The sequence below is a fragment of the Cebidichthys violaceus genome, unplaced genomic scaffold (genome assembly GCF_023349555.1).
Source record: "Cebidichthys violaceus isolate CVI_PGR_0920_01 unplaced genomic scaffold, fCebVio1.0.p SCAF_40, whole genome shotgun sequence".
Lineage (NCBI taxonomy): Eukaryota > Metazoa > Chordata > Actinopteri > Perciformes > Stichaeidae > Cebidichthys > Cebidichthys violaceus.
Window position 1 is genome coordinate 1,322,578 of NW_027176595.1, and position 25,127 is coordinate 1,347,704.

At 39.9% G+C, this 25,127-nt stretch overlaps 2 protein-coding genes across 3 annotated transcripts; one reads left to right on the forward strand and one right to left on the reverse strand.

Annotated features, from left to right (window-relative positions):
- Window positions 1–2,610: 2,610 nt before the first annotated feature.
- On the forward strand, window positions 2,611–6,375 carry LOC137885682 (perforin-1-like). Of its 2 annotated transcripts, none has more exons than XM_068728016.1 (5): window positions 2,611–2,688; window positions 3,635–4,136; window positions 4,265–4,403; window positions 4,501–4,715; window positions 4,813–6,375. In XM_068728016.1, the coding sequence occupies exons 2-5, from the start codon at window positions 3,700–3,702 to the stop codon at window positions 5,690–5,692; spliced, it is 1,671 nt and encodes a 556-aa protein (XP_068584117.1). In that variant the 5' UTR covers window positions 2,611–2,688; window positions 3,635–3,699; the 3' UTR covers window positions 5,693–6,375. The 2 variants fall into 2 exon arrangements, with proteins under 2 accessions (XP_068584117.1, XP_068584115.1); XM_068728014.1 differs by having other exon boundaries at window positions 2,622–2,688; window positions 3,566–4,136.
- A 261-nt stretch (window positions 6,376–6,636) lies between these two features.
- Window positions 6,637–24,980, reverse strand: LOC137885683 (uncharacterized PE-PGRS family protein PE_PGRS46). The gene is made up of 25 exons (XM_068728017.1): window positions 24,878–24,980; window positions 22,894–22,964; window positions 21,983–22,084; window positions 20,437–20,484; window positions 20,249–20,275; window positions 19,763–19,822; window positions 19,629–19,661; window positions 19,230–19,304; window positions 19,018–19,095; window positions 18,809–18,838; window positions 18,464–18,508; window positions 15,205–16,296; window positions 12,380–12,442; window positions 12,226–12,273; window positions 12,091–12,111; window positions 11,318–11,371; window positions 10,813–10,851; window positions 10,650–10,709; window positions 10,301–10,339; window positions 9,897–9,938; window positions 9,650–9,703; window positions 8,313–8,387; window positions 7,561–7,599; window positions 7,119–7,175; window positions 6,637–6,904 (listed from the first exon to the last, which is right to left on the reverse strand). Exons 3-25 carry the CDS (start codon window positions 22,047–22,049, stop codon window positions 6,900–6,902), a joined length of 2,151 nt encoding a protein of 716 aa, XP_068584118.1. The 5' UTR covers window positions 22,050–22,084; window positions 22,894–22,964; window positions 24,878–24,980; the 3' UTR covers window positions 6,637–6,899.
- Window positions 24,981–25,127: the final 147 nt, after the last annotated feature.

The following is a 25,127-nucleotide window of genomic DNA, read 5'->3' on the forward strand; positions in this document are numbered from 1 at the left end:
TTGAAGGCGAACTCTTTTACCTTCTGGTCTTATTCTGTTTTACTTGGTGTAGTTCCATGCCGCTTTGCTGCACTCAGCAGTCTAAATGCCAACACTGAGCTACAGCTGCCTTCAATACAGCCGGCATTTTTGGAGTAACCACCTGAGCTCTCATCCTAAACAGAAAGAACATAATTACTATTTGTAGGTTATGTATTTCCCTTCTTTAGTGATATTCTACGAAAAAATATATATTTCCAAAGGCCTAGATGTGAAATTGTATGAAAACTGTGAATATATCAGGGAATCAAAATGCTTTATATTAATGTAGAAATTATGTGAGTCTCAGATGTTAATCATGAGTTAAGTTGTTGCTGCTGCAGGTCTATACATGGATCAGAAACATGAGTTTAAGGGTAGCGCTCAAAATGCTAGTATTGCTTGACTTATACTCCCCAACAACATGAATACTGTCATTGTTGGGTCAATTTTGCTGTTATTACTGAACAAAAGAAATAGATGCAATATAATTTAGACATTTCCGAGGAGCACTTGAAGGCAGCAGGTGACGCGCTGTAATCCTCTAATAGGGAGAACTGTTGAGGCTCTGGATGAATCACGCCACCTCCACCTCTCACCCCTCTCTGCTGCTTGGATTGTCTCACATGTAGCTGCCTACAACCACACCTCTGTGGGACTGTGACGAACAATACCCCCCCCCCCGAACAACCCACATGACACGGGTTAATCATGATGTTCACATCACAAAGTGAGTCCCAATTCTGCAGAAAGTCGAGGAGAGAAGTAAAGAATAGAATATCCTCTTTTTTTATAATGTCTTCATATAATACATGTTTCATATTTCACTTAGTTCCTACTTGCAGTGCTGCTTTTTACATCTCCTTTCTGCTGATACAAATGTACTTTTAATGTACAAATCAATGCATTTAGCATTTTTCATTGATTGTTTTTTGTTGCCTAGTCTGCAATATATTACAATTCCTGTACTTTAAATGCTCTTACAACCCGTACACATATCTACTACATGTCCACACTGTATATATCTCACCTCTGGTGTGTTCATATTTATATTACTGCATTGCTTATACTTCTGCACTGCATTTTGCCGACATTCTGACCATGTTCACACTGTTTTTATATATATCTTAGCATATTTATATCTACCCCTTACTGTTATACACATCTATATGTAGATTACTCGGTTCTGCTTTTTGCAAATCTGGCTAGGTGCTAAACAGCATTTTGTTGTCTCAGGAATCTGTGCAATGTCAATAAAGTTAAATCTAATCTAAAAAGTAATAGTCTCTTCTCAGTTTATTTGAAATCTGTTATTTCTCCAGATTAGATTTAATTTACTTTAGTGTGTATACATCAATATTTTTTAATATGTTAAAATGGTCAGACATGGCTGTATTTTGTTTGTATATTTAAATATCCATTCATTTACTTTTCCGTGTCAGTATTATAATAACTGATCTCAGCTCATCATATACAACTACAAAAATCACATTTTGCTTGTGATAGTCTTGAGAAATAGATCGTGAGTGTCACAGGCTCCTCTTCTCATCTTTGGCCACAGCCCACCGACACTCGAGAAAATTAATGTCTGAAATGATGGTTTATGGAAACAGTCTTTATGAGTGGTTGGTCCAGACTTTGTAGGTTTCATATTTTTAACAAAATCCCTCTCATTTAAAGCTTAAACGAGAGGGATCCAGAGAGGGTCTATTTAAAAAGGGGGTAAACCGGTTTAGAAAATATCATTTGACCAACTGTCTAAAATACTGCATTTAAAAACCAAGGGGGAATGCAGTCGGGAGGACAGGTGCATGGTTATAAAAGTGCAAAACTACCACAGACACAAAACTACAAAAAAAAAAAAAAAGAGACAAAAAACAACCACTAAGAGACACAAAACTACAAAGAGAGACACAAAAGGACTATGGAGTGGTGCAAAACATCTACAAAGACATACAAAGACATGCAAAACAATCAAATGTCTTTTTGAATCTGTGGCTCTTGTTCTTATGTAGGGTGGGTAGGGGCCCTTTACATGTCTGTGTCCAGGGGCCCGTTGTCTCATAATCTGTCCCTTTATCCATCTTAAGGGGACACCCAGACAGTGCAGAGAAGCGGATATTTTTTGTCACGCGAGTCATTTCACTGGATTTATGTGTTTTTTGTAAGAGCTAGAAAGTTGGAACCTCTTCTTACTCAGAGTTGGGCTTATAGAGATCAACTCACACACATTCGGTTGTCATGTCAAGCTCCCAAAAAACCTGCACAAACATCGAAAGACAGCGGAGCTGGCTTCTCAGGGCCTGAAAGACAACTTTGTGTTTTGATCATTAGAGCGTGTTAATGTCCTGCTCCTACCGCATACAGCCACAGCCCCCACCACTTCAGAGAAATGATAGTTGTGTGGTCTCTGGTTCGCTGCTGACTGGAAAGCCAGCCTTACTTTCATGTTGTCTCTATCTGTTTGAGATCGTCTAGACCACCAGCTCCTCCCTCTCAGTGCTGCTCAAACGCGATGACACTTTTTTTCCCCCTGCTCTCTTAAAGACCACCGTCACCTCACCCCCTCACCACCTCCTGATCTGCTTTTTTGACTTTTAAAAAGGCAAAGCACTGACATTCATGCTCACAGTCAGCTTCACAAGTGCAGCGTGAACAGGCAAGACGAAGGTGAGTGTTAGCTGATGTTAAAATATTCTTTCACTTTATCTGAATATACGTCTGTGGGTTATTTAATATTGTGTCAAGTTATTAAGTATCCTGTGAACAATTAATTGGTATATCATCGAGTCCTTTCACATTTATGAGAGCGGTAGTTTAAAACATTGTGTCATCTATTATTGTAAGCATTTATTTATGGAGCAAATGTTGACCAAAGAGTTGTGATAGTTGTTGAGACTAAACACAGTTGCAGAAAGAACTGAAATATAAACTTGTGCTAATCCATGCAGTGCTTAAAAGGAAAAAAATCAATCAGTTCTACATTTCATGAGTATCTATTCTCGGTGACAGTGAGGAGATTCTTAAACCACAGGTAAGACGAGATTTACTGACTGACTCATATGAAGAAAGTTACAGCAGTCGAAGACGTGAGGAGATAAAAACATGTGAAACAGTCTTCTGAACCCAAGAAGATAGATAAAGTTATACTAATGACAGTTTGTCAAAATTTACGGCCGATTGAAAAGTGACACCAAGACGTAATTTAGACAGAAATTTGTCCAAAATGTTGTTATCTACAAAGAAGAGAAGCTGAAAATACACCTTTTACCAATATTTTAGATAAAGATGACAATTATGAGATTGTCCGTAAGTTATTAAGTAGGTCCAGATATAGAGAAGGTTTTTATATCAAAGATGTATCACTGCATGTCAGCAGAATGATGGGACATAAAACTGAAAGATGCTTTATTTTGAATAAAATACTGAGCCAAAGAAATGTCAAACACAAGAGTTACAGAATAACTTAATGTCCAACGTTGTGGGTGTGTACTAATGAACGGCTTCACTCGCTCATGTTTGTTCAACTGAAACGTTTCTTTTTCAGAATCAACCGTGAGGCTGCATCCATCACCGAACAGTGACATGTCTCTGTTGAATATTTGCGTCTTTGCAGGCCTCGTGCTCTCCCTCCCTCAGCGTTCGCATCAATCATGCGAAGACGGGAAACCCAAACAGTGCATGGATGCAGAATTTGCTCCAGGTACCAATTTGGCCGGGGAAGGCTTTGATATCACCAAATTGGAGCGTAAGGGAGCCTTTGTGCTCAACATGAATCAGTGGAAACGCAAGGATAAAACATGCACCCTGTGCAGCAACCCCTATTTAGAGAACAAAAAGCAAAAGCTCCCGTTGTCAGTGGTGGACTGGAGACCGAAGCAGTCCTGCAGCATGAAAGTGGCCACTACACTCCACCGATCCAGTGAGGCTCTGGTCAGCTCCAGCAGCTCTTCTGTGGAGAACAACTGGAACGTCAATCTAGATGTGAATGTGGGTGAAAAAAGCGGCTCAGTGATGCTTGCCGGTACTAATTCTAAACTGGCCGAGTACTCCATGGAAAAAACTAAGAATGACAAGTTCAGCTTCGCAAGCCACAGCATGTCCTGTGAGTTCTACAGGTAAGAAGCCGAGGAGTGGGGAGGAACATTTCTCCGTACACTCCCCTAGCTCTGAAAACCAATGCAATATTTTTATACACTTGTTTCCTATTAGTCCGTCTTTTATAATCTGGTCTCCCTGTGAACAGCTACAGAGTGTCCAGCAATGCCAAGTTGCACAGAGAATTTCAAAAAGCAGTGAAACAGCTACCGAAAATGTACAGCCCTGAAAACAAGCAACAATTTTACAAACTGATTGACAACTTCGGCACCCATTACGTCACCAAGGTGAACCAAAATTATGAAAACCATAAGACATTTTGTAAAATGAACAACAAAGTAATACATTTGCTAATACACTATGTGTTTAAAAATATCACTTCAGGTGAAGATGGGAGGAAGTATTCACTCTGTGACCAGCATCAGGCAGTGCCAGGCCAACCTGCAGGGCATCAGCGTGGAGGAGGCGCAGATGTGCCTGGAAGTTGAGGCGTCCGCTAGCATTAAAGCTGCTACAATTAAAACTGAAACAAAACACTGCCAGAAGGACAGTGACAAGATGGAAAGTAAGGCGTCCTTCTCCAGCCTCTTCAACGACAGGTAAAACAACATATATTTTGTGGCCTTTTTTTTAAATACACTCTTATCAATAAATTACTATTTACAGCAGTTGTTGAAACAACTCTCTCCTCTACAGGTTCACAGAAATAAAGGGGGGGCATACCACGGAGCCAGACCTTCTCTTCTCTGCTGACAAAAATCCATCGGCCTACAAAGAATGGCTGAACTCACTGCCACAGAATCCAGACATAGTCTCATATTCCCTGGACTCGATTCACGAGTTACTGCCTACTAACTCCCCTGTCAGGAAGAACCTGCGCTCCGCCATTAGCCATTACATCCTGGAGAAAGGCCTGTTGAAGAACTGCAGTGGCCGCTGCCAGGCCGGCATCAAGAGCGACCCACGGGACACCTGCGTCTGCCAATGCCACAATGACCCAGCTGTAAACCAAGACTGCTGCCCGACCCGTAAGGGCATGGCACGGGTCATCATAACTGTACAACGGGCTTCTGGTCTTTGGGGAGATCACTCCACGGCCACGGACGGCTACGTGAAGGTGTCCTTCAACGGACAGATGGTCCGGCGTTCACATGTCATTAACAACAACAACTACCCACACTGGGCCATGATCGTCGACCTGGGCTCTCAGGATGTGTCCTCGGGGGTAAAAGTGAGATTTGAAGTGTGGGATCAGGACAACAACTGGGACGACGACCTGTTGGGAGCATGTGAGAAAGTTCTGTCCGCTGGAGTCAAGGAGGATCTGTGTAACCTGCAACATGGCCAGCTGTTCTACAAACTGGAGGTGAAATGTGCTCCGAGTCTGAGCGGAGCAACATGCAAGGACTATAAACCTTCGCCTATAAGTCAAAGTCTGAAGAAGTTGTACGTGTCTCGTCATGCACATCCTATTCCAAAGGCCATCCTGTTAGAGATGGGTGTGTTTGTGGATGAAACAAGCTCACACAGAAACCAGAGTCTTACAGCTGAGATTCCAAAGTTTGACGTGATATAACATCCGTGTTTGGCTTCACTGATGCTTACGTAGCCACATCAGTCTTTGTATGAGGCACATCTTTTTGAAACAAAGCTTCACCCATTACTGGCATCCCTTGTTAATTTTCTACCGATTACAAAGAATGAGAAGTATGTCTGTTGGGGAATTATGTTTTGACAAATCGGCTGCAACTCAGTTATGTAAAATGCTCAGTTTTTGTTTCAGTTTAATTTACATTTAAGTCTGCTAAAGTTTGTGTATGCATGTTGGACAGAAGAAGATTGTTAATGAAGTCTCTGAGAAATTGACATCAGCAAGCAAGACCCAGATGACTGAATTATATTGCTAAAATGTTTAAAGCATTAAAAACATTTTAATAGAAGCAGTGGCAGAAAAGATACTGTTGTTTTTACGTACTGTGTGTATTTGTATCATATAGTACTAATTGTACTGTAGATACTGGCCTTGTCTTTCACAGGACAGCAAAGCATATGCATCTAAAAGTTCTTGCAGCTTTCAAAATGTGAGTTTGATTTAATGCAGCTTACTTGTAAATGAATTCATGCATCATTCTTTAAAATAACATGTTTGCAGATTGTACGTATTGTGCATTTGTTGTTGCATTTTATTATCCATATATATAATATAATATAATTTCAACAGGGTGTTTGTTTAACCACAATAAAAGCATAATATCTGGACTGTGTGTAGTATTTGATGTAGTATTTGATGTTTTATCTTACGATCATACTTTTGGTTTTGTGTTGCGTTCGTCTTCGGCAAACATGAAACCTGACATGAGAAAGGAAGTGGTAAAACTTCCTGTGCACAGATGTGGGCTTCGCTGACGCTATCACATGGAACAATGTGTGCATGTTTTTACTCAGAAGCTTCTATTCAGCACCATTTGACACATAATTTATTGGATTAAAACAGTAAGTATTTTAATATATATTTTAGAACATTGAGGCAAATTTCTTGCACTTCACAAACATTTATGTTCATCAATCCCCACCAATTTGTTCAGTGTTGACAGAATAAGACTGGTGGGGCACAAACAAGACAAATGTCCACTTACAGAAAAGAGACGAGGAGGTTAAGAAAAATAGAGCAAAAGACAAAACAGACAACACAACGGGACTGAAACACACAAAAAGCTTTAAAAACACATTACACTGAACACATTATGGAAATGATCCACTTGAAGAAGTCCAGGTCAATTGAATTAGCCTGGTTAAAGACAGAGACAAAGAGGACAGAGACAAAGAGGACAGGGACAAAGAGGACAGGGAGGAGGGAGGACACAAACTTGATTGGTTGATGACAAACACAAGAGTGCAGCAGCAATGAATCACAGAATTCCCAACCTTGGTGGAAGCTTTAATAGTTTTATGATTTTTTTTAACTGGACCTTCATGCACCAGTTCTAAACCTTCATTCTCACCTTTGTATCCATTTCCAAGGGCACCGTTCACTTCGCCATATTTGCCAGCTTGCTCTCCTGTGAAAGGATCAACACAGACCAATGTTATAAATGTGCTCAGAACCTCGCAACAACGAGTTTGGACTTTACTAGAGGACTCGGCCAATTCACTTTGCAGGCCCTATACCCTTGAGTGGAAAATAATCCATAATGCATGCAGTTGATTGCAGAGTTAATTTTCCAAAAATAGCTGTACCTCGTTTCTTTCACTCTGGGAAAATATGTGTATGTTTGAACAGTTGCACAGTAATATTTATAAACGTGCAAAACTGCAAAAATAATTAGATATGACAAAAATGTGCAGTACACTCTGTGCTGCCACTGTAATATTATGCAATACATGGCTTAATGAGGTGAGTGGAAGTTGATCATAAATGAGGAATTCTGTGGGTTTCTTGCTTACCCAAGGCATCTTGAGTTGCTCCTAGCTGTGCACCGTAACCTTATCAAACACAAGCAAACATTTTTACAACAGACAAAATACACTCATGATTTTCATCACTTTGCTGATTTCAGGGGCAGCTGGGGAAATGTGCAGGGTACACTTAAACATTTAAATTTCAATAATTCAAGACAAACCAGTACTAAAAATACTAATGATTACTGTCATGCTCATGCAGCCACCTCTGTGATTTGCAATGCGATGTGTTGGTGTGACAAAAGACACACAGTACGGGTGTTGTGCATCGTGTGAAAGGGTGTGTGTGTGTGCGCGTGTGCGTGTGCGTGTGCGTGTGTTTATTTGGGGGAGAGAATGCATGAAAATACACCTGTTTGCTGAGCGACATATCCTGCTACAGCTCCTGAAACAACACATAACATGTAGACAATTCGACTTCAATAGGGGGCGTCATGACAAAGAGAAATATTGTCAACAGAGACGCGCACACAGCTCAGCCTCAAAGCTAATCTTATCTCCGATCATAAGATGTATATCTGGTGTCTGTCCCATGGTGAACAACTCATGTGCTTATTTTTTGTGTTCTTAACTAGCATCGTTATGTTTTCTCTATTATCTTGTTTGATTGAGGGTTGCAACCTCAGTGGATTATCACACCCTGCTGCTTTAGACAAACAGCCAAACTGGTATTTTTCCATCAAACAGTTTTTCACACTTTATAGTTCTCTCTCACACACACACTCACTCATTCTCACCATATTTGTTGGCAGTTTTTGCGCCTTCAGCACCGAGGTTGAGCTGCTGAGCAGGATACGGGTAGCCACCATCACCTGGGGGGGGGTGACAAGTCTGTTACTTATTCAACTGTTCTGGTAGCCGTGGAGTTTTTAACAAACAGGATGGGTGATTGTAGTGGAACAAAGTGAGGCTGTTGTATTTTGTTGCTGGAGTTTATTCCTTTTAATGAGGAACAAGATTTCAGCTACAAATCTCAAATAAATAATACACATCGAAGTGCCCTGATATACGAAAACAACAAAGAGGTGGAGGCAAGAATGTGGAGTCCATTATTTTACTTTGGAGAGTATAGATTACGCTTTCTGTTCGCATTCTTGCAGAGAGTTACACGTCTGTGAGGTAGTCTTGTGGCTAGAGCCAGCAGTCAGTTAGCGTAGCTTAGCAAACAGAGCTAGCAGGCCTAAGAAAAGATAACAAAATCCTTCCAGCCTACTCTTCTGAAGCTCACTAATTAACACGTTGTATCTTGTTAGTTTAATCCGTACAAAAACCAAAGTGTAAAAACAATAATTTGCCTTTTTCCATGGAATTATGTATTGCTGTAATTCCCAAAATGTCAGACTATTCAGTTACATTTTCATTACATGTTGTCGTAGAACAGCGGCCTAACAGGTATGTTTAGCTGTTTTTTTACTTTAACAGCTGCTATGTTTGATATGACTTACTATGATGCATTCTGTAATACAAGTGTACTCTATTTGAGATTACGGTTGCAGTTGACCCTTCACTAAGTCTCGCCCCTAAAAAGCAGACTAGCCAATCAAAGCACAGCATCGCCTGCTCTGACCAGTGTCTGACAACTATCCGGATCTGCTCCCCTGACTCTCATGCAATGGTTTCAGATTTTCTTCATTTTCAGGCTGGTTTTGTGGATTTGAAAATAGTCATGGTAAAACATTGTATGATGGTGATATTCGTTACCCAGCTTTACATGAACAGTGTTGTTCCTTCATTTCATTGTCTTCTGTCTCAATCACCAGGTGATGCGATGGTTCATGTTTACACTGTGATCTGTGGGCTTTAGCTTCTATCATTATCTTTTCAGTCCATCTTTTTTTATCAGTTGGACATCCTGGAAATCTCCTTCAAATACATATTGTAGACATTTCTGTCTACTTCTAACTGAAAACGCTTTTCAACGTTTTCCAAAAATTAGATAATATGTATTTAGGGACTGCAGTTAGTGACAGAGTGGGCTCCATGGTAATGTAGCTCTGACAGCTTGACAGAGTAGCAGCGGGGGGCGGGACTTAGCAAAGGGTGAATTGAAGTTGCTAACACATGCAGCTCTTACCCTCCAGTCCAGTAGGAATCACTGGAGCGTTACCATAAGGAACCTGAGCTCCTCCTGCAAGGAAGAAATCAGATGGGCACACTTGATTCATGCCTCTTCTCTCTTTCAACCTTTTCACCTGCACATGCTATAAACCAGCTCTGTGCTATCCACCAGTTCAAATCTGACTCATGCATGGAAAGCCACATCAACAGAAGACTGACTAATAGTGTGACAGAAGGATGAGGTCAGCGTCAGCACTGCTCACCATATTTGCCACCAGTTGTGTCGAGTCCTGTACCAAGTGCTCCTGAAAGAAGACACAAGGGGCTTCAGTGACAAACAATACAGATGATGTAGTCATACAGAGCTCTTATTGGTGAATTGTAGGTTATTTCCCTTCAGCTTGATACAACCATTTCTCAAAAAGTAATAGATTTCGCTGAAATGTGGTCGACAGATATTTGTCGCTTTAGCTTTAATGTTTTCTGATTCAAACTTTTTTGCCATGTATTATATAATCAACTAATAAATTACCATGAACACACTGCAGCCTTCATGGGAGTCATTCACACTTCTAGTATTTCACTGTGTGTATTTGTAACAGTGTTTGGCAGCCAGAGGAACATACAGTGTAATCTCTGATGCTGCTACAATCATTACATCTCTTACCATATGCTCCTTGTCCAGCGTAGCCTCCTGTACCGAGGGCTGGAAAAATCAGAAAAAATATAAACATGCAAGTGAGACACTGTTCATCCATTAACTTAATCACATCTTTAAATGAAATAGTGTAAGAAGCATCTACATGAGCAGGAAGTCAGAAACCACCAGATTAAACTGGTCAGCTTCTATAAATAAGAGACAATAGCTACACCCAGTGGATAGCACTGGACATGTGTTCTTCCTTTAAGGCCTCTTATGTTATTAAGCTGTAATATGTTGCAGATTTAAGCATCTACGTGTTAGTGCCATCACCGATTACGGGTTTGAGCAGGTTATGACTCCGCAAAATTGTTACCTTCACGCTTCCCTGATTTGTTCTCAGCACCGTCAGATAACTCTGAAGGGTAACCAAGTCCTGAAACATAGCTCTAATTAGCATTATGATTATATCTGTGAGCTAATGACCCTTTAAGTAGTCCTCCATAATTGCACATCTTTTTTCTTTAATTAACACTCACCAGCCCCATGACCATTGCTGTAACCATTCCCATAACCTGCTGAGAGAAGGGGCTATATGTGAAAAACATTTTAAATGAAAGAAGGAATTCAAAGCAAATCTTTTCAACTGTATTTGACTTTTCTGACTGTGAGCCAAAAGGGAAAGGAAATCTTTCAAGAGAGTTCATTGCATGCATGTGAAATACCTGTAGACAAAGCTTTTGTACCAACATCTCAGAGAAAGAACAAAGACAGCCACTAAACACAAAAGATCAGCCAGTCTGAGCTGAGTATCATCACTCCCGTCAGTGACGGCTTTGATGCAGATTCCCTCTGACACCAAACAGAATGAAGAGTGATCCTCTTCATCATTCAATGCAGGCAGACAATTTACGTTTCAAGTCTAGGGTTTTGTTTTTTTATATTTAAATTGTCTTCTGTGTTGCCTTCCGTACTCGCAGAGCGCACAATTTGACTGGTAGAATTTGAATTTCTCTGTGCGTGGTCTGATGAGTCGCCACTTACCGAAGCCATTGCCTGCCGTGGCACCCAGGTATCCTGTTGCTCCCTCACCATAGCCTGTGAAAGCGCACATTCAAAACATATTGAATGAGACACACACTCTCACTACTACTGCATTTGTTTAAAATACATAAATATCTTATATTTAATATCTGGTCATGTTAAATATATTTTGCCAAGTAGAATAATGGCATTTTCATTTTGCACAAACCCTACAGTGGGCCATGAATTCTTTTTTGAGGTAATATTCCACCCATGCCATGAGCCCTTCACAAGAGCAGTGCTTCTACTCCATTGTCTTCACATCAATATTTAACTTGGAAAGTACAAATATTGACTTCCAAGCATACAAAAGAAGAGGAAAAGGCATCCACAGGAAGACAGCTGAAATGGTTTGTGAGTGATCCTTTGATTTTTGAAAGCGGCATCAATTATTCACCAGAAAGGAAACAAAGACACTGAAGCGGCTTCTCCTCTGACCTTTAAAGAATGGTGAAGATGGACTCAAACGCAACTAATTTAATTTCTAGGAAGACTCACAAGCAAATGATCGTTTTACAAGGCAAAGTAGGAGTAACAGCTGGTTTTCTGCTGGTGACACGATCTACTGTGCATCCTCGGCCCCATTCAAATTCTGACAATTAAAATTCAGGTGGAGAAAAATCCTGATTCTTTTGTTTTCAGATAAACTCAACATTTGCATAAGGTCATTAGGTTTGTGGAGGAGGCCCTTAAGAATCAAGAGACCTTCCCTGCAACACTTATGGGATACTCACCCTGTCCAAGAGCACCAGCAGCTGAGATGTATTCAAGAGAAAGAAAGAGAGAGAGAGTTAAGAGTTAGTTTAAAAAGGAAAAAACATGTGAGCATAAACCTTAAATTATTACAAAGAAAAGAAAAATGAAAGAACATTTACCTTTGCCAGCTGCACCACCCAGGTATGCTCCCTGTCCCAAACCTGTAGGCAGTGCATGAGAATCCTTTATCACAGGTAGTGTAACATCAGCATCTCTATCAGCTGACAAGAACTGTTTCCTGTGTGACGCGTCAGTGGCCAACATTACCTGGTCCGTAGCCCCCAGTGCCCAGGCTTGCTCCCAGATAGTTTCCTGGTCCTCCAATATAACCTGTGGAGGAAGTCAACACAAGCTCAGCAAGATGATCTGTGATCTGGAGGAACATGATCCCTGATTTTGTTATTATAAAACACTAGTGCCAACATTTATAGAGGAAAATCACTGCTTTTAGTTGAAAGTCAGGTATAAATCAAAACCACGTTTTTAAACACATGATAAAACCAGGACATAATATTCTGCCTCATTCACTTGTTTCCATATACAGAAGATACAGAAGCTGCGGTTCTTAATGGAGTGTTGGACATGTGCGGCTGACAGCGGAACAAAAAGCAAAACACACACATAATAGATTTCAACATGTTGGTCATGGTTGGATGGTTTTTTGCATCCTCTCCACAGGACACTTTCCTGGACTGAATCCCAAAAACCACAACACCAGATGCTTACGCTTCTTTCAGCATCTCTTTATAACTTCTGTGGATCAAAACACTTATTTCTCCTTGGTGTACATATTTTCATCTCTGTCTTTTATATCTCCCTCTTTTCCTACTCAAAAAAAGAAATCATTGAATCAAGGACAAACTGCACCCGATGTACATGTTGTACCTGTAGATACAGTGTAACATGCACCAGTCATCATAAAATAGTGTGATGTGACGGTAAAGAAATTACCAACGCTGACTTTAAGAGCTCTGCTCTAAACCTCTTTGTCGTGACAACTTCATCAAAGATTAAGAGATCATCCCCTGAATCGACCATAAGAAAAAATGAGCCAATTAATGCACAGACTAATGTATTAGTGAATGAATATCCCAAAGCCCTCACAAACAAATGAACCAAGGACAATAGAAATGTGCTGTCGTTTTTGGCTCTGGGACTTTAAGCTCTTGAAAGAGGATCCAAACTTTGTAACGACAGAAGACTTTACTAATTCTTACAAAATCCTTTCCAATTAGGATGTTTTTGACTGTAAATCACGCATGAAAGTAATGTAAAAATAAATACATGGCATAGCAGATATTGAAGTATGTTTAAACATGCTCAGCGAGATATGAACGGCTCTCAGTCAGGACTAAGTTCAATATGCAACACAAAAACAAACGAGCGCTACTTCTGGCACTCAAAGGTCCTGTGCCAGCTGATTTTGTATATTCAAAAGCCACACCCATCCTGCTACCAAGAAACATTCAAATTTTACAACAGACAAAGAAATGCCAAGCAACACACATACAGGCCAAACGTTTTACCGCTGGTGATTCCGGCTGCTGGCCCGTGACATTGAATCCACAACAACCATCATAAAGCAGCACAAGTACCGTACATATCCTGAAGAAGACAACAATAATTATTGACTGGCTATTCGTTGTGCGTCGCTGATCCCAGCAAACAAACTCTTATAAATACAGACAAAGATCATCCATGCATTGTAGCTTCAAGCTGTACATCAACACACATCGTTGTGTATGTTTAACGTGTGTCTGCAAATATGCACCAAAGTCGGCTATGTACTGTATATATGTTGTAATGTTGTATTTTACCACTTACTGTAGAAACTACACGGTTTGTCACTAGAAAAGCAGATTTGTTCGTTGAATCATTTGGACAATAAGTTCCCGTTTGTTTTCTATTGTCTATTATAATGGGCGCTGCACAATGCTTTGTTTAGCAAGATAAATACAGATATTGATTTTGTGAATATGGATTATGTAGAGTTTGCTGTTCACGTACAAAACAACCTGTAGCCTTGTAGCAGTTCACTTCAGTTCATTTGAAAGTTTTCCACATAAATGTGTTATTTAAAAGAATAAAGAAGTACTTTATATTCTTTACATTTGGGCTCTTTTGTTTTTGTATATGTAAGATGATGCATGTTTTGTCTTGTAACCCCATGTGGCATAGGGCAGATGTTTGGCATGATGCAGAAATAAAAACTAGAGTCTAATCACGGCTTAAACCACAACGGCACAAATTAAACACAAAGAGACATGCAAATAGACCTCAAGGCAACAATAAACCAAACGATTAGGACAGAACAAGACAACAAGGAAGCAGCTATTGCCTTCTAGCGTCCTGATGAACAAGGTAAGGAAAGGATCAGCATAGGAACTGCTCCCAAATAGGTCATCAAACCTACATTAATGAACAGGCACATACAAATTTAATAAATTCAGAACCATAAAGCAAACAATGCTTGTATTTCACATGTGTATTAAACTCTCATGTGGCTCCAGATTACATTTACACACTTTAATTATTTACACTTGGCTCCTTTTATAGTCAATAAGCCAGATAGGAAATCCAACTCAGCTACTAAACGACTAGCACAAAAACATTGTGCTCAGGTTTTGCTTTCAATACAGCAGCGGTCAGAAAGAAATCCACTTATGTTTCTTGGTTGCATTTATGCTTTTTTTTTTAAATATCAGATTGTTACCAAATAAGCACAAAACGCAGGAAGTGACTCCATGTAAAGTAGCATATTAAGTCAGCTGCTAACTGCTGCTATAAGACTCATCTCTCAGCAGTGTGGAAATGAGGAATTATTAGTTATAAGTCCAATAAAAACACTTTAGAAGAGATGGAGACTTTCCAAACAGGCACCTGAAAAAATTGGGTCACTTATTGAATCAAGAAACAATATCAAACAGAGGTGGTGAAAAAAAATATATATATAATAACTATATTAGATTTGTAATTGAGGATTTGGATAACTGATAGAAGGTGGAAAATGTTGTTGGGAAAATATTATGTAGATCTCAAAAATGTACAAAATGACAACATTATGGTGTATAAAGACAAAGCTTTGCTCTTACTTGTTGCCTGGTCATTCCTCCCAGTCTGTCCTGGGATACCGAGAGCTTTTGACTCTGTGACATCACGTTCGGCATGGGAAAGGTGTTTTACTTTCTGACCATCAGCAGTAAAGGATTTTGCTTCATGCCCTTCTACTGAGGCGATGCCTAAACTTTGGGTTCCACTTGCACCTGGGATCACTGGTCCATGGCTCCCGCCTCCGTGTGCTTGAAGATTTAGAGAGCCATGACTACGGTCTACAGCAAAACTCCCACGGATTCTAGGCACACTTTTGTCTTTAGCCACAAGTCCAAGGTCTTTGACGCCCTGGCCTTCTGCTTCAGCAGATAAATAGCTTCTGGTTCCCTGACCTTGAGGAAGAGGGAATAAATTACTTCTGCCATCTTGAGTTTGTGAAAGAGGCCGTTGATAGGTTCTCTCTCTTTGTGCTTGTGGAGTTGAAATTCCAAGATGTTTGCCGTCCTTGCCAACATGAGGCTGAAGCGCTAAACCTTGAGTCCTCTGTGTTTCTGAACCCAGATGCTCCTGGTGACCGATTCCCAACAAATGTGACAAATCACGAGTGGGTCCACAGTTCGGGGCACGCTGATTTAGTTGGATAGTTGAATCATAGTCTCTTGCACTCTGGACCTGAGAGGAAGCCAAACCCAGACTTCTGGTGTTGTCTCTAACTAGAGGCAGCTGCTGTCTTACACCTATGGCGGCCAGTGTTGCTCCATGGTTTGCTGCGCCCCTTCTTTCTAAGAGAGTAGGCTCATAACTTTGTCCTCCTTGTGCTTGTGAAACAGCTAGACCAAGACCTTTACTCTGTTTATCAAGAGGTGTCATAGGTCCAAGATTTGATGACTTGACCGATAGATCAAGGTTTTTGATCTCTCGTCCGTGTGGCAGTACAGCAGGACTAAAGCCAGTATATTCCTGCAAATGAGGATCAGTTGGTATATCGCTTCTCCTCATGTTGGGCATTTCAGCACCATGAGTTCTGTCTCCATACGAGGGACCAATTGCTCTGCTCTTTTCTCTCTTCAGATCTTGAACAGCTTGGCCCAGATTGGCCATCTGAGGTCCACCCAAATCTGCTGCAGACACACCTGGCAGAGAAATATCATCATGCATTCACCACGTCTTGGTTGTGCAGAGACAACAGTGTTTCTTTGAGGGTCAACAGCACACCGTAGTGGCCAGTGGCAAAAATGTCTACTGTATTTTATTAGATGAGTGTAGAAGAGCATTCAATGCAATACAACACATCATCCATAGTATAATCAGTACTCAAATGGAGATAACTCAAGACCAAACGGAGATAAGGCAACATCCATTATGGCCTAAAATCAGTCCAGTGTCAAAGGACAGACTCATCACCATAATTCGGAGCTGAGACAACATACAGCTGAAGCCACACTTTGAAAGGACAGTCATAGCGCTGCTCGCTGAGTCAGAGCAATGACATCAACACATAACACATGACAACAAAATGTTGCCACCCTAAACTTTTAAAATGCCATAAAAACACACCAGTGTTACAGCATAAGAAAAAGACGCCACCGGACTCATCAGTGTGTGACGAAGACAACTGATAAATAAAAGCTTAGTAAAACACTGGTGGGGGACGAAGACAGAAACCTACAGGACACAGCAAACGTTTGAAAAGTGAAAAATATTTGCAGATTCACTCAGACTTTTCTTTAAACTACAGACGTGTGCATGCATTCTATAACCCAAAAACTGGGAAGCAGAGCTGTGACCACAATAAAGTAATACATTTTTTTTTTAAAAATCACAGTAACCTGTTCTGCCCCAAGAATTAGGCTTACGTGAATATTTAGTTTTGTCCCCAATAAATCAAATAAGTGAGCAAAACTCTAGGTAAGATTCTAGCAAAATAGAGCTTTCGCAACATCAGAATATCACCGTAATCTTATTCTAATCAAGTTATTACTCAGTATTTAGTTTGCATAACCTATTTTCCAGCACTAAGTACTCCACAGACATCAACTCTCATTAACTTTCAGACTTTAAACTGGTAATACGAGCTGGGGAACTCATGCAACATGCAACATAGATGAAACACTGACAGAACACAGTCAAACATCAGACCTGCTGTGCACACAACATAACAACAGAGGAGCTGATGATAACAGTACAGCAGATAGATGTGACTTCATGCAAACACAAAGTTAGCATGAACTCGACGTCAGTGAACCACAAGACACCAGCTCCACAGAGGTTACAGACGAATACAAGACGGAACAAAGACAGACACACACTGACAAACAGACACCGCTGTGGTGAAGGTTTTACCAGGTTTTTGTTGCTTAGCCTTCTGTCCAGTGGGATACCCAAGTCCAATTCCTAATGATGGCAGACAGGGGGACTGTAAATGATTTCACTCAACATGCTAACTTACAGACACACCCAGGCCAACACTGTGGACAGACCAGAACTGGCCCTGACCAATTTTAGTTGGAGCCCCTTGCATCGCAGCCATTTCAGCCACCAATCATTTTCTTCATACACTCACACAGAAACTGCTGAGCTTTACGTCTTTGAGATTTAGCTATGCAAATCACACTTAAAAGAAAAACTGTATTTCTCAAAATGTTATGTTATAGGTTATTCCACCTGAATCTCACCTGTATAGTCTTTCCAATCTCTCCCTAATGAGTTGAAGCCTGATGTTAACTACAGCTATCTATTAGCTATTATGTGACGCGCCGGGGTGATGCCACGCGCAACACACAAAATAGGGCCTATTTAATACATAGTTATGTTGTTGTGGGCTTTTGTAATTTTTCTAAATAATAGTATTAGTAAAAAAAAATAGTAAAAGTTATTTATTTATTTTTTATCAATTTTTTCAGGCCCCAGCATTTGCCTGCACCGCCTATGCCACGGCCCAGCTGTGGGCCAGACAAGTCTATAGTCTTAAAGCTTGTTTGCAAAGATCTGCATCTTTGTAATGGCAGATAAAAGGCCCTCAGCTCAGTGGAACAGGACACATGTAATATTAAAGAAAGCTGTTGGACATGGTTTTGCAAGACTACTCAACTACCTTTAAATGTGATAATAAATCACCTGATTACCACACTGTTTTCTGTGCAATCTGATGAACCTGTTTTTATCCAGAACTGACAGCTAAGGTGTGTGTTCATGGCAGGAGCGATGGTTTGGAACGTAAGAAAATACCTTCCAGCATACAAATTCGAGCTGAATGGACTAAGTAATTGGTTCTGAGGTAAGACCTGATTCATCACTTACCTGGTCGGGCTCCGGGATAGCCAATGCCGGCTAAAGTCCCATATCCTGTCAAGAAAACAAAAAGCCAAGTTCAGAGGACGTGGGGCAAATCTGTAATGCTGACAAGCACTCTGATTACATCACTAGTGCCCTGGGTTTTGTGTCTTCTGTTTTACAAGGACAGATAATGTATTTCCTGAGACGCAATATGCCCCTTATATCACGTTCAAAGACAATGACAGAGTGCCACTTAGTGGAGATTTATCACACAAACGAGCAGAGGGCTTACAGAGAGTGCAATTCACTTTGTATACTCTCATTCAGACAATCAATGTAAGGAAATCACAGAAATATATAATGACTTACCTGGCAGAGTGCCAAGGCCAGCACCATAAACTGGAAAGTCACAAAAACAGAGTTTTATTTACAAAGATTTCTACAGCTGAAAACCAACTGTTAATGTTTTTGCTAAAGACACACACATATATAACTGTTGTGCATATGATAATATAGAAACTTGATCTCTATAATATATTAAGTGGATTATAACAGTATTAACTTTAAATCAGTCTTACCACGTCTCCCTCCATGGCCATAACCAAGTCCATTGGTTAGTCCAGTCCCCATTCCCATTCCTGTACCCAAAGCGGCACCTGCAATCACAAGACATTATGTCAAAAATGTTATTAATAAACTACTTTCATTATCTACATAGATTAAATCAGTAATCAGCCACAGGAGTCAAGGAGGATAACAAAAAGCTTGATAAGTGGTTATAATGATGTACCATAGGCTCCCTGGGCTCCATATCCACCATGCCTCAGGCCGGCTCTACCTCCTAATCCAAGAGCTCTGTAACCTCCTGTGAAAACAATCAAAAGCACGTATTTCACATTGTTGTTAAGCAGCAGAGTCTGCCAAAAAGTATCATCATTCAGACTTTAGATCCACAGATTGTTTCTGCATCAGGACTGATGAGCACTTGGTAATTTACCTAAAAGGATGGAAGACACTCCCACTCTTAAAAGGTTTGAAGGACATTCATGACAAAAAGTTTTTAGTATTCTGTTTAAGTATATTTTGATTAAACTTCCTGCTTTGCCAGTTGTGCTCTGTAAAACTTTTTAGGTGTGCGTCTCATTTTTGCCCCGCCTCTGAGAATTGATTAGGTCTTAAGACGTCTTACCAGCACCAAGCTGAGCCCCTGGGTACCGTCCAACTAAGATTTAAAGAAAGAACAAATACAAACATTACTCATCTGAAGTGACAGTAAACCAAGTCAATGCTATGCGCAGGAAGGAAACAGAAAGTTAAGCATACTTCCAGTCTTCATTGCTTTGGCGCCATATCGGCTCCCCAGTGCTCCAAGGGCACCTGCCACTGAGAAAAAGTACAAAAAGAAACAGTCGATGATTTTATTACACAATTTAATGTCCGTTAACTGTGTATTAGTATTAGTCTTAAATAATTTAACCATTAATTTCGACCCTCAGGAGATTCTTTTAAATATGTCTAACACATAACTGATTTCACATCTGTAAATGCTACAACATGCAGGTGCATGTTTCCTACAGTACATTTGTATGTGATGGAGAACACACTCCACCAGTGGTAAATTCAATACGTTAACACGTTACAAAGATTATTACACGTAGACATGTGCTCTATATTTGTTCTCCTGGCTTATCTGTAAATCTAAAGACTTGCACAGATAACAATACACACAAAAGCATATTTGCTCCTCAGTCATTAGTTAACCAATTGGTGTAACAGTAATGGTTAATGCATGCTAAGAAAACCACTGACCTCCAGGTTTTACTCCAATGCCAACACCTGACAAAAAACAAAACACAGACAGGAAAAGGGAAGACAGACACAAATATTTAAAGAAAATGTTTCCAGGAGTTAATAACAGGCCTATGGCAAAGTAATTAAAACACAAAGTATGTGCCTGAAAAAAATTATAAACATTTAAAAGAAAACTTGAGACATACCTCGAGCTGGCAGCACTCTCCCCCAGGATACACTTTGAGGTCTAACTCCTAAAAAATAAAAAAATAAAACACAAATGGTGGGGGTTCGATCTTTACATTTATTCTTTAAAAAGACAAGAAATTGTCATTTAAATGTTTCCAACCAGCTCATGCAGTACACAATAGACCAAAAGACTGTCCTTAATAAAACTAAAATCAGATAATTCAATAAAAAGTACTATAGACACGATACACAGATTAGTAGCTACAATAATATGTTAACTCTGCATCCACTGTATGAAAGTGATTATAATGAAGCACGCATGATGCACAGTGTGAACAATGTGCAGAGAACTGAATATGTTTTTGGTGAAAAAATAATTTCTCAACTCTGGTGTAATATATCTCTTATATTTACTGTTATATTATTTGCCTCCTACAATAATAGATTTTTGCTGCAGGAGATGAAGCAATTAATTTCTCTCTTTAGTAAAACTTCCCATTTGCTGGTTTAATATTTTTCCACATAACTGCCGTGGAGTGTTAGTAATCAAATTACTTGGATTTACTTTAAGGCCTTTACTAATTACTTGAACACTATCCCCAATAAGGTGAGTATGAGAGCCATATACAATATATAAATAACAATACTTAAAACTACAGAGTGTTACAAATGCCACTAGTGTCTCATGAATACTGTCACCAGACCTGGCAACCAACAGGCGAGGAGAGAGGAACAGATATCCATTGATGGAAACAGAGGATGAGACAAAATGGAGCGACTGTGCTCAGTCTGTTTGTTCTTCTCACGTTTGGTCGTCAAATTTGACCTGCCTCTGTCACCTTTTCATCGCCTCCTTTGATTCAAAGAAATTAGATAAAGTAAACCGCAGTGACTCACTGATGGTGCAGCCCACGTAGTGCAGTAGTGTTTTTCTCTCCCTCAGTCTCACAGACATGATATTTAACAAGTGAGTGAGAGTGAATCACTGGAGATCCATCAGAGCTTTAAAGATGAACTCATACTGCTTTTGAAATTATGAAGGCACAACTTATCATGACTACAGCCATAACTTATGAATACTAATTGCATACGTGCAACGACAATTTACCAAAAAATATTACAAGTTTGCGCAGAAGTAACCAGACTTTGCTTTGCATTTTTGATAGAAATCATTTTTGTTTAACTTTAAAAAATATTTCAGTTAATGTAGCAATATTATCTTTTTAAAGCTGATGATTGTATCTTCCTCAACCAATGAGCTAATTAGAATAATATTACACAAAAGTGAAAAGTATGCATAACAAACTTAAACTCCATCAGATGCATTTGATCATTTGAATTGATTCACTTGTTCTAATTAACATGAGGTTATCAGGAAGAAGAATTAATAAGGAATTGGATTTTTTTTAACAACAGCACAGAACATGGGCTGACATGGTGTTCAAGACATTAAAGATGTTAAAGTAATAATTTCATAACTGAAGAAAACTTATCATTAATCTGTGATTTTAGTATACCACCAGTGTTCAGTCTTTACTTGTGATATCCTGGAGTTTTTCTTACCGCCTTGCAGAGTTTGCTGAGCCAACCAGAGAACCAGCGAGGTCTGGAGCAGAGCTCGAACCAGCATGATGGAGGAGATCGGGCACACAAAACAGAGCAGCACTGAAGGAGAGCAGAGAGACCGACTGATGGACAGAGGAACGGAGAGACGGACACTTTAAGCACCACTACTCCTGATGTCTTATATATCGTACTCTCTTTGATACACTCCTACTGCCCGGTCCTGCCCTCTGCACACACACAGGTTTGATTGGGCAAAGCCAAAGGCCCATTTTGGCCCATTTCCATTAGCTGAGAACACGCGCGCGCACACACACACACACACACACACACACACACACACACACAAAATGTTCTCTCTTAAACAACTCCGTGTTTGGCATGCTAAACCCAGAAAATATACGATTTGTAAGAGTCCGATCACATTACGCTTATGGTTTATTGGAGCATCATTTTCATTTTTCTTTGACTTTTTTCTTGGGTAAAGATCAAATGCTGTTCTGCCACAGTAACAAGTGTAGGGAAGATCTACAAAAATGTAAAATCCCTTCAGAAGGCTAAAAGCCAGAGAGGAAATTTTTCGCTGTCAAGACGGTGCTAAAGAACAAACATCTGCAAAGAATCTGTCTGACTTTTCTGCCACTTGTTATCAGGCTTTCCATACACACAAAGAGTCACCGTGTATTTGCCACAACAGTGTTTTCTCCATAATTACATTCTTGCAAAAGCATCGGGAGCCGCAATTAGCAGCTCTAAGGCAAGATGACGTGACAGACTCGCTGACAAACTCAGCACTGCCTTTCATACCTCAAGAATAAAAGCTAAATAAACATGCAGACAGAAAAATGAAGACAGAAAATTAGGTTTTGACAGATGTGTTGAGAACTCAGCCCTCCGCCAAACAAACTCACCTGCGTCAAAGACGGTTAAACAACAGCCCTGTTTTTCCTGGGATTTGTTAATAAAGTAATCATTACTCCTCCTATAAACAAGAAGGGTAAACAAATGAGAGACAGCAAACAGAATATGTTATAGTGCAAATATCCTGGAGAGATGTGGAAATGGCTAAGTAAACATAACATAGTTTTTGTATTTGTGTTGGGTGTTTGATTAGTAAAAAACATGCAATTAACAATTCACACACACACACACACACACACACACACACACACACACACACACACACACACACACTATTTAACTCACTATTAAAACACCAGTTTCAAGGAGTTTCCACAGTTTTTTACGGAAAAGCATTGCAATCTGACCAAAACAGGCTGTCAGCTGTAATGGGGCTCTTTGGGGCAACACACATATCAACTTCAGTCTGTTGAGACTGTGAACAAGAAGCCCATGGTGGCATCGAGATCCCCCTCATATTCTATAGTGTGGGAGGTCCCCTGAACAACAGCTGTTTCTTAATCTATTGTTTAAGTTTATGTCTTGAGCTCAGGAACAGCAGCACTTAATGCAAACGTCTGACTGGAGAACCACATATGATGGTTACGCTTTGTTCGGTTTTTTTATGCCACCTGAGGAAAACTGAAGTCACACGGTCAGACCACCACATCGTCTTCTCTGGTGGTACTGAGCATAAGACAATAACATAACCCACGTCTGACTCACGACTCCCTCACCCATGATTCACTTCTAAACATTTATCTGTCTGCACGTTTGAGAGGTGCCTTAAAAAAAAAAAAAAAAAAGAACAATCAGATCCATAAGGAGAGTGTAAATTTTTCAAGACGAGATGTCAAAGCTTTGAAAGGACGAGTGGATTGTTGTGAGAGGAGGAGGTGCAGACGGTGTTGGCTCATTTACCCAGAGGACAGTATGAGAACAGGGAGTGCAGTGTCTGTGGAGACACATCTGGATGGCAGTTTCACTGTGGTCTGTCATATTAGAAACACTCTGCGCCCCAATATATACATAAAAATTACATTCTGTGTGTGTTCGTGTCCTCATCTGTCCTTTAAGGTCAAAAAAGAAAAAAACGTCACCTCTCCAGTTGATTGTTCACATAAAGACAATATTTAGTTTTACAAGTTTTCTGAAAAGTTATGTTAAAAATGTAAATGTGACATTATAGAATGCTAACTTTTGGTGAATTTAAAAGAAATCTACAGACATAAATTGATAAAGTAGTAAAATAAACAGGACTATCAACCAGGTGTTTACATTTTACTGAGTTCACATACTTATTTTAAGGATGTTATTCCTAATCCTAACTATGTCATTTTGTTGGCTAAATTGTTAAAAGTGTTTCTGTTTATATTCACAACATAAACTCTGTTCACAACTTCACATAGTCATAGTTTGAGGTGTTGGGCTACTCGGAGCGTTAGAAAGTGACACCATCCTGACCAGTTGGTCATGAGAATGGGTTGGTCATTTTTGCAACAGAACATAAAGTACAAAGAATTTAGTGACTCACAATGGATGCCGATATAGACTTACAGGTTTACTGATATACATACATTTGCTCTACCCTCATGTTTAGGGGCATGTAATTATTTTTCACATATCTTGTGCAAATCTGAAAAACAGATTGTAAGGTAAATGGATTTGACTAAGCATTGGATTGTGGTTCAGACCTCAGCCAAGGTGGAAATATTGTCCTATTAGCATTAGAGCTAAATGATCATTTTCACTTTTGACTGAGGAACAGTACAGGCCTATTGTTTATCCTTAAATCGGTTCATGCTCAAGTGTTAGTTCAGAGTACTGGGGCCACAAAGTGAAGGATTTCAGTCTCTGTAGGAATTATTTGCAACACTTAAAAGTCCACTGAAGGGCTGCTATTCTGCAAGACTTAGTTATGATGTGTGCTTCCTATAAAACATCCAGTGTCCATCAACAAAACCCAGATTTATTTTACAGCTCAGTACAACTCACCAGTTACTGTTGCAGTGAAGTCCATTGTTTCATTCCCTCTAAAAATAAACCAAAATGTTCCACAGAAGGCACAAAAGATGGGAATAAACACAGACTGTGGCACAGTCAGAACCTCAGTGCCTGTCTAGCAAAGCAGCAACACCTGCACCTGATTACACTAGCCTCCTCAATTAAATCAATCAAGCATCTCAAAATGCACCTGGCGCCACTTGGTGGTCGGAGGTGTAAATGCAAATCATCTCCTCTAGAA

Coding starts and splice junctions, on each gene's coding strand:
- LOC137885682 (XM_068728014.1), top strand. CDS start 3,604: ATGTCTCTGTTGAATATTTGCGTCTTTGCAGGCCTCGTGCTCTCCCTC. Junction 4,137..4,264: donor ATGTCCTGTGAGTTCTACAG/GTAAGAAGCCGA, acceptor CCCTGTGAACAG/CTACAGAGTGTCCAGCAATG. Junction 4,716..4,812: donor TCCAGCCTCTTCAACGACAG/GTAAAACAACAT, acceptor TCTCCTCTACAG/GTTCACAGAAATAAAGGGGG.
- LOC137885683 (XM_068728017.1), bottom strand. CDS start 22,049: ATGCTGGTTCGAGCTCTGCTCCAGACCTCGCTGGTTCTCTGGTTGGCT. Junction 20,276..20,436: donor GAGAGTGCTGCCAGCTCGAG/GTATGTCTCAAG, acceptor GTTTTTTGTCAG/GTGTTGGCATTGGAGTAAAA. Junction 18,839..19,017: donor TGGCCATGGAGGGAGACGTG/GTAAGACTGATT, acceptor GTGACTTTCCAG/TTTATGGTGCTGGCCTTGGC.